Source organism: Bactrocera neohumeralis, chromosome 4 (assembly GCF_024586455.1).
Source record: "Bactrocera neohumeralis isolate Rockhampton chromosome 4, APGP_CSIRO_Bneo_wtdbg2-racon-allhic-juicebox.fasta_v2, whole genome shotgun sequence".
Lineage (NCBI taxonomy): Eukaryota > Metazoa > Arthropoda > Insecta > Diptera > Tephritidae > Bactrocera > Bactrocera neohumeralis.
The window spans coordinates 69,296,626-69,310,964 of NC_065921.1; the positions used below are offsets into that span (position 1 = coordinate 69,296,626).

Consider the following 14,339-nt stretch of genomic DNA (forward strand, 5'->3'; position numbering starts at 1 on the left):
TATAATACCACCGAAATTCGATAATTAGCTATCATTTTAGTAAAAATTTTAACTGGTATAAATCTGGTATAAATTCTTAAAAAATATTATTTAAGCTTGAGCTTTAAGCAAATTAGTGGATATCTCCTATATATAGCTATTTTGGTTAAATATTTGTTATCATGACTAATTTCGTGATTTTTTTATGTAATATATGGCGGAAATATATTTGTTTATTTTCTTGCAGCCAGCAAAAGGGTTTCAAGGTCAGTGAAAGCTAAGAGGAGTTATAGTGGGCTCAATCCTTTACGTCTCTGTTTACTACATTTTAGCTACATAATTTTTCAAGAGTATACACTTCGGAATCAATAATAAATTAATAATATAGGTTTACTTTATTTCTAATGCTGCTCTGATTGTTTCTACCAAACTTTTGGATTTATGCGAGTTGCTTTTTCTTTCTAAACCTTAACAAATCAAACATATTTATTTTATTTATATTATTTTTAGATTAACAGCAGTGCAAAGGAAGTTAGTATAAAACTGGTATAATTTAGTCAACTAATAATAATTGGTTTAAGAAGGGCTTCCAGAGCAAATTCCGCTAAATAAATAGAAAACACGAAGTTGGAAGACAATTATGTATAACTGGTATAAAAAAAACTACACTTATAAGTAAACAAATGAAAATAGTTAGATAACAATTGTTTTTTTGAAACAAATGTGTAAATAAAAGACTAATATTTCTGTAATATTTCAACTAGTTATTATAACAAATGTATAACATTTCGAGAAATATTTAAATGTGTTCTTTGAAAGAAATAGTTTTAAAATATTGTGTATTGGTGGCATGTATATTTTGTATACTTAAACTAAATAAATTAAACCGTCACATAAAATTTATTCCTGACTTTCCCTCCGAAATCGCTTCCTTAAAAATAATGTTTTGTTATATTTTTTGCACAGGAACTGAATACAGCATACATCTATTGTCCTCGACAGCAACGAACAGCGTACGTCTCTAGGCCAAATATGTTCACATGTGCCCGAGAGTGTTCATATGTAAATTAGTGCCCAAGCAGTAAATGTATGCAAATACAAAACAAAGGTATTATTTCCCTGTGCACCACACTCATATTCCCATACATACACCGGAATGCATGTGTGAATAAAATTTAGTGTTTGCTCAGCGCATTATAGATGTAAGAACGTATGCTTATGACTCGTCCGTCAACCGTCTCACTGCGCTCAAATATTTGAGTAAATACTCAGGGTACATCTGCTGCCACTTTGGTATATATTTTTCTGTCAAAAGCACATACCAAAATATTATTGTGGGAAATTATTTCTTTTACATATTTCATTTTTATTTTACTGGCCATTTTTTCGTCATTGCTTTATGGTGATACTGGCATTTTTGTTGATACCCTTCTTTACTGCTTTCTTTATTTGCTTTTAGGTCTTATTTATTTGCAAAATTTGTAGAACATTGTGGTTGTCCAAAAGGCAGAAGAGGAAATACAATGTTAATGTAGGCTGACGTGCTTGAGAACGTTGTGTTTATGTATGTCGCCTTGTGGGATTTGTTCTTATTCACTTGAAGGTTGTTTGAATACCTTGCTCGTACAATTTTGTGAGATTTCTATAACTAAAAATAATATTATAACACATATGTATTTAAATTTTAACTGTACTTTTTCTTACTCTATATTATTTTATTATTAAAATTTCTACATTTAATTTTTTTCTAATATTTTTCACACACCTTCTATTATAGCTTTTACTTTTACTTTTAATTTTATAATTATTTTATTTCTTACACGTTAAATATTACTATTTATATAAATGTTTATTAATTATCAGCAAGATTAGCCTTATTATAACTGGCCATTGCCTTATCGATATCCACGCGATAAGGTAAAACACCTTACCGAATGTTATTAGAAGAAGCTGTTCGGGAACATACGAAGTAAAAACTTTCCACACTTCTTTTTGACTGTCCTTTCAGGATAAAACGTCTTAGATTTAAACTTTCTGACAGCCAACTGCTGCGGGAATAAAAATAAAATCCCTAAGCAGCTCTGTGGTAAATTCTCATCTTACTTAACTTTATGGGTGTTCGTAACAAATTTGATTCGTTGCAGAAATCCTTCTGCAGATTAGAGGAGGAGTGAATACTCGTACAAGTACTAACATATTAGGATTGATCTTGATTTTCCTTGACTTGTTTGAGTTATTTTAGATTTTAGTTAGTTACTTTTCTGATTTTATTTAATATAGCTATGAAATCTAAGCTTCAAAAACTTTTTTAAATATAATCATCTGCAGAAAACAAATATTTTTAAATTTTAATTTCTAAAAATATATTACTTTCTTTATATATATCAAATAAATTAATACATCGAGACCACATCATTTTGTCCAAATTGGTTCATTAAAATATCCCTTTTTGACCATTTGGAATAATATTCGACTGAATAGACAAATCCAGCTCAATGAGGATAATTGGGTTCAGATAATCGATGACCGTGAAGAGTCGATTCAATTAAATTGAAATTGCTTAGATGCGTTCTTTGAAAGAATTGTTTTTTAACGCGCTGATCAAGTTTAACTTTTTTCAATATCCCTTTTTTCACGTAATCGGCCTACTGGGTACTACTCTCAACACCATCACCCATCTTGAGACCCAGCATTCATTATTGGATAATATTCGACCGAATAAATCAGGTCCAGCAAGCAATGAAGAAAATATCGCAGCCGTAGCTGAGAGTATACACGATGACCGTGAAGAGTCGATTCAGCACCGTTCGCAGCAAATCGAACTGACGTATGGAAAGATTTGGCGCATTTTACGTTGAGATCTTAAATTGAAAGCTTACAAAATACAGCTTGAGCAAGCACCGAATTTGTTCGACCTTCCCAAACGACATCGCTTCGCTCTTTGGGCTATTGAAAAGTTCAATGGATATGTATGTATATATTTAAAAAAACTTTGTTCGCATTTGTGGCGAAGAGCAACTTTAAGCGATTCAGAGCCGCTATTTTGTCTTGAAAATACAACGGTTTGGTGTGGTTTGGCTAGTGGAATCATCGGTCCATATTTCTTCAAAAATGAGTGTGAACGTAACTGTCAATGGTGACCATTATCGCGAATTGATAACCGACTATTTTATGCCTGAAATTGAAGATCGCGACATTTGGTTTCAAGAAGAACTTCCCACATTTCACATCAACCATTGGATGTATTGAGAAAATACTTCAGAGCAGATAATTTCACGTTTTGGGTCGATCGAATGGCCATCAAGATCACGTGATATCATACGGTTAGACTTTTTCTTGTGAGGATATGTAAAGTCTAAAGTCTATGTGGATAACTCGCTTCGATTCAGGTCTTGAAGCAAAACATCACGTGTGTCATTGGGCAGTTACTAGTCGAAATGGTCGAACGAGTCATCAAAAATTGGACTCATTGGATGTACGATTTAAGACGTAGCCAAGGCCATCATTTGAAAGAGATAAATTTCAAATAAATTTCAAAAAATAAATGCCAAATAGTATTCTTTCGAATGATAATAAACATTCCCTATTAAATTCGTTTCTGTGTTTTTTCTTTAAAGAAGTGAAATAGATCGCTTTTACAACTCTCACACTGACCGAATGGTTTTTCATTCACCAATCTTACGAAAGCTATGGCTAAACTAAAGACATTGTTGGTTGTACTGATTAATTATTGTAAGTACTAGGTCAAAAAAGCACTCAATTGCAAATGAACTTCACGCTAGAACAATGCGACCAAAGAAAATACAGCATAGAACGAAAAATGTAAATTAAAGCGCGAAAAAAGTGGAAGAAAAGCACGAGATCGCTAGGTATAGCGGGGTGAGAAGCAGAAACGAAAAAATGCAAGAAAAGCAACAAAAAAAAAAAAAACAATAAGTGCTATTGTAAACAGTGAAAAGTAGTAAAGCGAGTACAAAAACAAAAACTTGAAAAAGTTTAACAGGAAAGAGTAACGGTAGTAACAGCGTGAAAGAAGAGCTTATAGAAAGATACTAAAATGTAATTGTAGTAACTGTGCAGAAAGAACTTGAAAGTAAAAATAACAAAAATTAAAATACAATGCTTATTAATAATTGTTGGACAAAAACATTACACGCTTTTTTCAATGCTACGCACATACACACCCACACTACACGGCACTCACAAACACACAAACTAACTTTAAACGCGTGCGCTACTTAAGGCTAGTATTTGGTGGCTAAGCACGGGGCGCGCCACACTTTACCTCGACACTTGAGCCCCTTATGGGTGATGCCATGCAGCAGCGAGCCGCAATGATCGCAAAACATCGGCGACAGGAAGGAGATATGCTGCCATTTGTGCGGCATCTGATGGGCCTGGGAATAGGTGAGAAAACTGATGGAAAATTAACATAAAGCTTAGCGGTAGTAGTTGCAGTTAGAAACTAAATTATTGGAAAATACTTAGCGGTAAGAAATAATACTTAGCCATAGAGAGAAATTAGTGAAAGAATAGAATAGAGAAGAAATAAAGATAAAGTAGAAACCATGTAACAAAGTGATAGTGGAAGAGCGATAGAGGGTGAGGAAGAAAGCAAAAGAGCGAAGAAAGTAAAGATAATAAAGAATATTCGATAATTCATGTGAAAATGCGGTTTAAATGAGCCTCTAAACCAGTCTCGAGTTAGCGGATTGCCATTTTTAAATGAATGTACGGAGCGTAAATATTTTAAGAACGAAGCGGTAGAATGAATGCAAGCTAAATAAATTCTATTTATATGAAATATATATATTTTAACAATTGTACATACATATATGTATATTCGCCATACATTTTTATAAGTTTATTTTATTTTATTTTTAATTTGTTCCATCTTGCCTTTCGCTCGAAAACATGACAGGTGTTTCAATGTTTTTCTTTTTATGTCAATGTATCTATTTATATATGTGTGCGTGCCTTTATCTTACATTCTACTTATCCTTGTGCTTCCAAAATGCAGATGTTACAAATATCATATCAATAAATGTAGCTTTATATTTATACATACATACATACATACATATACACAGCATGTAAATACAGCTAAAGCATACACGCGCATACCAACAAGTCGAGATGTCGCAAAAATTGCGGAGAAATGGCTGATGTGATAAGTGAAAACTCCACAATTTTTTAGCATGTTGCGTATACGCCTGGGTGTACGCTTGACATAGAAACCAAGTTGGCTATTAGGGATGGTAATTCACTTAAAATGCTTCTTAAGTTTGTTATCTTTAAATTTTTTTTTTGTTAAACACATTTTTTTGATCGTCCATACTTAAGTTGAATGCTGAAGACGGTGATATGAAATGCCCATATGGGACGAGCTTAAGTTGACTAACGCTGGTATTTTATACACAGTCAGATTTAAGAAAAGATTTAAACAAGAGTTAATAACATAGAATTTGCGTATATTAAATGCCAAATTTAATATTTTTTTAATTAAATTTTTTTAGTTTTTCATGTCTGTGCCTAATAATTGAAGAGACTAAGAAAAACTGTAAATGAAACATGTTTCAAACAGTTTTTTAAAAATTTGTTAACTTTTGAACATTTGAACTACGGTATATATTACGAGAGGAAGCTTCAGCGAAGCCACTCCGACATATGCAGTTTAAGGGTTCGTTGAAGTCTAAATACAGTGTCTGTTTTCAAAAGTGTGGCCGCGAGCGGGCGTCAGTCTTGAAACAAGCCGAACGCAGAAGCCATTCTCAGTGAAAAGGAAACCACAGCCTCGGATGAAAGACCCCTCTTTTGATGAGGACCACAACAAACATAATAAGGACTATAAATTAAGGGCATGCACCTGGAATGACCGGTCCCTAAATTTGGAAGGTGCAGGCTGGTCATCTCCTCGTGAAAGTAAACGCTGACATTACCGCCGTTCAAGAAATGCGATGGACGGGACAAGGACTGAGGCGAGTAGGTCCTTGCGGCATTTACTACAGTGGCCATATAAAGGAGCGCAAATTCGATATGGATTTTGTGGTGGGAGAAAGATTCAATCGTCGAGACTGACATTCACTTCGGTGGTTGAACCACAATCCGTATCAGAGTAAAATTTTTCAACAGAGAAAGATAGGAAGACAATATGATCAAAGATGCTTTTTATGGACGGCTGGAGTGCGCTTATGACAACTGCCCCCACACGAAGATGGCAACTTTGGCACAACTGTCGGAAAATTCAGTCTCCACGGCGAAACCTTTCTAAATGGGTTGAGGCTGATCGACTTCACAAGTGCCCGACATATGGTTGACTCATCAATATACTTTTTTGTTACCGTGTCGAAAAGCTCGTAACCAGATCAATCATGTTGTAATTAATGGACGACACATCTCCAGTGTCAGTGCCTTATCAGCAACTCGGTATAAGGAAATTTTGGGACGACATTTAAACTTCTTTCGTACAGCTGTAACAAAACCATTGGTTTTCGGGAAATTCAAAAGAACAGCTGGTACGATGAGGACTGTCGTGTCGGAGTGAAGAGAAAGCAGACAGCGTACCTCGCAATGTTCCGATCGATAACAACACGAGCGGTTATAGAAATCGACAGTTGAAAGCGGAAGCGATACGCATATGGAGACAAAAGAAGAAATGCGTGAGTATGAAGTGCTTGCAAAATCGGCCGGTGACGACTTACAGAAAGTTTGATGTTCAGAATATACTGAATTTATGGAGGGAACTCTTCTCAAGCCTGCTGATCCGCAGTGATGGTGAACCCGATAGCTCAATCGATGCCAATGGAGAGGACGTTGCACTGCCCTACCATGAAGAAGACTGAATAGCAATTAATTAGTTATCTATCTTGATTAATTTTAGTTAATACATACCACCGTTATTTTATACTCTGTAGCAGAGCGTGGCAACCTTATCTATTTGCTTAAAGAAAAATGAAATGAGGTCGCCAATTTTTTCCCCATTTTCAAAACTCAACGAAATAAATGAGCAAAAATAAAAATTACTGAATAAATGGCAGTCTACGCATATTCAGTAAAGAATTGCATATTAAACACATGTACATATATATATATAATACATGTATAAACATATGCTTAAACAAATGTGAATCGTAAAAAGGTCATTAAGGCCAAACAGCTGAGGTCTCGGTTGCCCAACTTTTAAATGTTAGTCAGAAAATGCGCCACAAAAGATGTACCATGAAATAGCTTGCGATGATGAGAGTCTCTCGGAATTATATACATACATACGCGTATATTAAATATAAATGTTTAATTGTAATATGTACAATACCTTACAAGTATATACATATATTCTTTATTATAATATCGTACGCAAACGAAGCAAAATCATGCGCGGCCTGTCCTTTGACCTCATTGGCATTGACATTGCCACACGAAGGCTTTGGGCGCTGAGCTCTTTTCGGTCTATAGAAAAACTACAATGGACGCTACATTGCCTACTAATCTTCAGCTTCGCAAATGTCCTTGTCGCCAAGGCAAATGCAAAGGGAAAGGCGAAAGGAAAACTAAATCTAAAAGTTTTTGTCGCAAAAACGTCTTTGAATGCATGTGTGTGTGTGTGTCCGCCATTTAAAGTGTTTGTCTGGCACATTAGGCGCCATTGAAAATATTTATGAATGGGCGCTGAATTTTTCACAAATTCCGAGCTGACGCTGTATCTTTTATGAATTCGTGTATGCTGTTGGACAAATGTGCGACGGAGAAAGGATAAAAAAAATAATCAATAATTTTTTCTTTGCTGAAGGTATATCGGTTAAGGTTAAGGAGCCTATGTAGGATTATCTTGAATTACACACGCAAATACTTATTTAGATGCGTTCTTTAAAAATTCCGCTGGCTTCATACGTGGGTTTGATGCGTTTAAGAAAAGCACTGTTCTAGTCTAGAGTCTTAAAAAGTTCTTGGGACAAATTCTCCATGGAATCAATATATGATTAGGTAGGGTTGAGGCAAACATGTTCGAAGTCAAACCACAGACCACAGAGCATCTTTGTAGTTTGTCCAAGATACAGTAGACACATACGAAGGGTATATCAGTAGAGACTTCACTCCATATACTGGTATTTAATATCGAAAGAGCTTTTCAGTATAAGGAATACGCTCTTGGAGCATTCCTGGATTCCTGGATAGAGCGTTCAACAATGCCTCTACGGAATTTATTCTGAATAGTATCCAGTCAATGGATGTTGATCTTGCTATACATTGCTGGAGCAGAAGCCTTTTGGCCTCTAGACGGATAAGAGTAGAATGGAACGACGCTAAAATGACCAAGGAAATCTGTAGAGGTACTCCACAAGGTGGTGTGCTATCTTCGATTCGCTTCTATGGACATTATTGGTGAATAAGCTGCTAAGGAAATTGGAAGAAAAGACATCTATGATAGTGGCATATGCGGACGTCATTGCTATCTTAATAACGGGTAAGTGTCTACAGACCATTAGCAGAATTATGAGCACCACTCTCAATACAGTCCAGATCAGGGCAACGCAAATGGGTTTGGGGTTAAACCTGGAGAACAAAGATCTGCTTGTGTTCACAAGAAAGCACAAGATTACTTTTTGGAGGTTCACTTCGATAAATGGGACACATCTCTCTTTGAAGGATCACACCAAGTATTTTGGGATAGTCTTGGACAGCAAATGGAAATGGAATGGATGTGGAAGCACAACGTCGAAGAAAGAGTGAGGAAAGCTAGCAATGCTTTATATGTGTAAACAGATGTTTGGCACAAACTGAGGGCTCTCTCCCTCTCTCATGCACTGGTGCTACACAGCGATTGTAAGACCAATTCTGCTGTACGGTGCGGTAGTATGTTGGACAGGAGTACGGAAATTCACCTACCGGTAGCCAATGCAAAGGGTTAAGAGGCTCGCCCTAACGGCGGCTCTTGAACTGGTACTAAGCAACCCACCTATAGACCTTTTCACTGCGCAGCAAAATCGGCGGGACGACTACTGGCTGCAAAGAATGGATGCGTGGAGAATTTACATAGAGAACCGTCGGGCATAGCTCGGTGGGCAATGGCGCTGGGCAAACACCAACTACATGATTCCACTTTTCAACTGGGAGTAAAGTAAAGGTTTGTTAGCTATGCGCAACACTCTAAACATTCATATGGATGGCTCGAAAATGGACGATGAAGTTGGTGCTTAATGAATATCAAGCTGAGGTCTTTGCTATTGCCATAGCATGGTAAAGAGAGAAACCGCAATGAAACAAGCTACCTGCAAACTGCAAACGTCATGTGCAAAACGGTAGATCTGAAGTATAAAAAATTCCTATTGGCACTCGATAGAAGAGACTGTAGGAACACGATCAGAATACTAACTGGTCACTGTCTGGTGGCGACACATGCCTGCAGAATGCGTCTGACAGTACGAGAAGACTGCAGGGCACCAGGGAAACAATAGAACCTTTCTTGTGCACTTATCTGGCATTGAGAAGACTATGCTTTAAGTATCTGGGGTCTCCACGGTATGATGCACTGGAGGAGGTATCGATAGTGAGGCCACAGAGTCTGATAAAACTCGCTTGTTGGCCTACCAGATTAACCAAACCTAACCTCACCCATCATTCTGTTCATCTATAATACTTTGAGGGCCTTTAGGCATATTGTAGTATTAATGAGTCTTCTTCGGTTATAGATTTTTTTCTGGACTCATTTATAGTTGTTTTAGAATATTCAATCCGTATCACAGACTTTTTTAATTTTTCAAGATCGAAATCGATATATTGCGGTTTTTAACAGAAAGTGCTGACTATAATGTTTGATGGTTTCTTAATAAATACGCAAGTTAAATAAGAAAAGTAAAGGAGTGTAATCAGCTGGTCGTTTGCTGAAGATTAAATATAATTGAATCTTATACATTTATGATTAGTAAGGCTCGTTCTGCGTTCTCTAATCTCCGCTTCACTTCTTAGACATCGGAAGATTGAAATAAAAACTTCCAATGCTTATTGTAAAGTCTTTGGGTAGATGATCAAGTACTTTTTTCTCTCTTATTAAGAATAAACATGTAAAAAGAACATAATGCCTCACACGACTCAGCATAAAAATCCAGCTTTTAAGCCCCAGAGTGTTAAAATTTAACTTCTCCGAACAATAATACTAATCTGCATTCTATCTCATCCGCTTTATCCGCATTTCCGCTCTTCCAACGCATAAATTATCTATTTTAAATAAATAACTTTCATTTTCAAAAGCGCAGCTGCGCCAAACTTCCCCCGCAAAGTTGCCTTCGGCCATGGTTTTTGAGAAATTGTAGAAGTGTAACAAGCTGACAGATTTTGTCAAAGTGCACACACAGGCGCATGTGTGAGGACGCACATTAATATAGCTGTACCCTGTTGCCGAATGGGGCGCTGTAACTTCTGCAGTTGCTCCCCCAAACTACCGGCCGCTCGATTATCCGTTATACATTGTTTGGCATTGCGCCACCGGTGCGTTGTTGCACAAGCCGGAAGCGACTCGGCTGCCAGCAGTGGGGCGTTGTTGCGGCTAATGCGCAGCGTTGCCACTATTGTTTGGCTTTTGAGTTGAGACCGAATGCCGTGTTGCCTGTTGCTGTTGCTGCGCTGAGTGGCTCCATTGTGTTTCTTTGGAGTTGGCTGGCGGGGAGCTATGTGAAAAGTTTTTATTGTTTGCATTTTATATGTACTTGTTGCTGGCTGGTATAGCAACTGTGGACTTCTGGTTTACCCCCAAGGGGACTTGGCATTTAATTGAGCGATTTCACTGTTGCCTTGTAACAATATTTTGTGCAAGTCGAATTTTATGTATGTATGTGTTATTTCGCTTTTGATTCTTTTCAACTTTGTGCTGGAATTGGAAAAGTTTGACGTGCTACATGTGTGGTTGCTTTGTATTTTATGGACTTGCTTAATATTAATTTTAATTTGGGTAATTTATCCACCTTATGTTCTTGTCTTTTGAAGTTGTTGTATTTTAGTTCTGTATTGCTTTACCTTTATCGTAGTTTTACAATCACTTTTCACAGTCTTTTTTTATTTCATATATCCCTAATATGAAGTTCTCTGTTGACTCTTAAGACTTATTTTGATTTTTTTGCTTTGAGAAGTGAAATTTTCAATTCATAAAAAATGAAATATGTTTTTTACTTTCTTTTAACTTTTTTTTTTCTCAATCGTTTTTTGCAAAAATTTTATTTTTATTTTATATATATATTTTGTTTTTGCGATTTTGCTCTATATTCAGAAATTTAACGATTGTCTCATTATTTGGTATGATGTTTCATTCGAATTTGTACACATTTTGCTCGTATATTACAGTGAAAAAAACACCTACTCTCTGAAAGAACTCTTCAGTGAAGCAGGTACCATGACAAGTGTCGTGTCGCAGTGAAGAGAAAACAGACTGCCTACCTCGGAAAGTTACAATCGACCACAACACGTGCGGGATGGTATAGATACCGAGAGTTTAAGAGGGAAGTAGGACACATTTGTGGGCAGAAAAAGAGAGAGTTCGAAATGCATGAATACAAAGAGCTTGACAAGAGGTAATGTGGTATTTGACGCCCAGAGCATACTCAAATTATTGAGGGAATATTTCTTCAGCCTGCCAAATGGCAGCAAAAGCCTAACAGGAGGAAATGGTGAGCTCAATACCCAAACGATGACGATGGATCGGACGTTCCATTGCCCGACCATGAAGAAGTTTGAATAGCGGAGAGAGCCGATTTATTCCCAGCCGAGCTATTCAAATACGGCGGCGAAGAACTGATAAGCAGCATGAATCAGCTTTTTTGAAGAATATGGTCGGACAAAATCATGCCCGATGACTGGAATTTAAGTGTGATAAGGAGGGTAGAATCGGGGCAAGCTACAGCGAGATAAGCCTACTTAACATTGCATACATGATTCTGTCGATCGTACAGTCTAAAAGATGCCGCCCATCTGAACTTGGTATCCCTTCAAAGCTAATACGACTGTGTAAACTGAATGCTCAATACCAAAGGCTCCGTCAGGATCGGCAGGGACCTCACCGAGCCGTTCGTTACCAAATGACGTTTCAGACAAGACGACTCACTATAGTGCGATGTCTTTAATTTGCTCCTAGAGAAAATAATTCGACCTGCAGATCTGAATCTAAAAGGTACAATCTTCTATAAGATCGGCTTACGCCGATGATATTGATATCATTGGCCTTTAGTTCTACTTTCTCCAAACTGTATAAAGACTCAAGGCAAATGGGTCAGGTAGTGAACGAATAACTACGGCCAACGGGTGCTACTTCGAACTGAGTAGGCAATTCAGAAGTAAAGGTTTACCTCGACGAGCAAAGACCAAACTCTATAAGTCAGTCATTATTCCCGTCTTGCTATACACTTTGCTTAGCTTAGTTTATTCTGAAAACATTTTATTATTTCCAAATAAGTTTCTGTATTTCTATGCTTAGAAATAATTTTCAAGCATCTTCCAATGAATCAGAAAAGTCAATAAATCGAGCTAAAAGAAACATGTTCTCACTAGAAATAAGTTCTTTAACATTGCCATTTGTTGCCACTTGCACCGTTATTTAAATACAATTAGCTTATCAATTTATAATTCTTTCATCTCCTTTTAATTTCTTTACTGCGCCTAATTGAAAAATTCTGTTGGATTTCATTTATGCCATCAGCTTCTTCAGTAAAAGTCAGCAAGCGCTCGCCTGCTGCAGTCAATCACAGTCAAGTTGTTCGTCTCTCATTTTAATTGGATGGATTTAAATTGATTTCGAATTTCGTGGAAATTGCTAAGATTGAGATAAAATTGATGCGTTCGTTTGTGGAGTTTCACTTTGGAACTTCTACGGATGCGAGTAGTTGTAAAAGGTAATTACGGTCGTCAATAATATATAAAGGTAGACGAAATCGATTTATTTACAGGAAGACGAAAGTGTGGATAAAATGGGAATTACTAGAAGCAGAGGCAATCTAAGTAGTTTTATCAATTCCCAGTTGATGGTGAGATATGGAGCTTTAGTGGGTAAGCTGGAGAAAAAAAAAATGACAACTTTGGATAATGGAATATATTTTCGGCTTCCCTAAATTAATCTCCTCTTTAAAAGCTAATATTTGAACAAATTTATATAGAAATATGCTTATAATTTTTTTATACAGTCTTAGCTCAAGAAATTCCGTGTTGCAAAAAATTCTGTGAAGTCCATGTATCTGTAAATTATAATCCAATCTTCAAAATCTCTGGAATGGTTTATAGAAGAAAGAAAATAAAACATATTTGACAAAAATGTCAGACTATTTTTAAGGGTAGTATATATTTATGTATATACTGTGTTCACGCTTTCCGCCTCATGTTGACTCCACTTTAACTCTCATGCAATTGCATGCCACAAAACTGACTGCCAACTTAATTTACCGTTATTAGTTGTGGCAATTTTGATATGTTCATTTGCCAACAACAGTAAAAAAATACAAAAATGAGAAGCAGAAAGCAGTAAAATAGTTATGTTGAATGACAACACAGTCAGCGGGTTTAACAACTTCGCCATTGGTCACTCATACGCCATGTTGCGCACATGAACAAAAACATTTGAATTGCGTTTAATAGAGGACACTCCACTGGGCGGTTTCATAAAAAATTCATTCTAAGCGCCAGCAACGAAAGGAAAAGCAAAGAGCGCAAAATAGACAGACCGTTGGCCGGCGGGCGCGACAGTTTTGTTTCTATAGGTATGTGCTTTACTTTTGCTTACTATCCAGAGTCATAGTTTTGAACGTAGTTTTGTTGTTTAATTGTGTGTTTTAGTACATAAGAAGTTGAAATGTTTGTGCCTAGTACTCTTCACTTCTTTGTCTCGTCAACTGTCATTCTCTTTTTCGTTTTATTTTGCTGAGCATTTTCTCCTAACTACGTACATTAATACATACAAATAGTGTATGCTTTGGTTGCATTAAATTGTTATACGAAGCATTATCATGACATTTAATAGAAGAATTTGCATTCATAAATATTTGATGGGCATTTTGTTGGCTCAACTGTTTGCTATGGCACTTCTTTCCACTTATTTACTATTTTTCTTTTTAACATTTTCGCGTTCATTTGGTTTCATTGAGTTTGGCGTATAGCTTTAGGCAGTGAAATTATTTATGCCACTTATTTCACCTAATAATAGTTAGAACGATGAACGTTACAACGGTTTTTCACATTAAATACAGTTACTTACTGATAATAATAATTAATTGTCGTCTGTGAATTTTTATATAGTAAACTTTTTCCTATTTAAGGGGACTTTTCTTCTTACTAATAAATATTCGGAATGGGTTAGTTAAATAAATAGATTGTGGTCGTAATACTGGTGC

At 36.3% G+C, this 14,339-nt stretch overlaps 1 protein-coding gene across 1 annotated transcript in view; it reads right to left on the reverse strand.

Moving 5' to 3' along the window:
• Positions 1-3,240: 3,240 nt before the first annotated feature.
• The window catches only part of LOC126757056 (protein kinase C, brain isozyme-like), a 56,030-nt gene continuing 44,931 nt past the window's right edge, over positions 3,241-14,339 (reverse strand). The window contains exon 5 of the mRNA XM_050470646.1: positions 3,241-4,376. Coding sequence (XP_050326603.1) covers positions 4,282-4,376 — 95 coding nt within the window. The 3' untranslated portion in view covers positions 3,241-4,281. The remainder of the gene's footprint in view (positions 4,377-14,339) is intronic.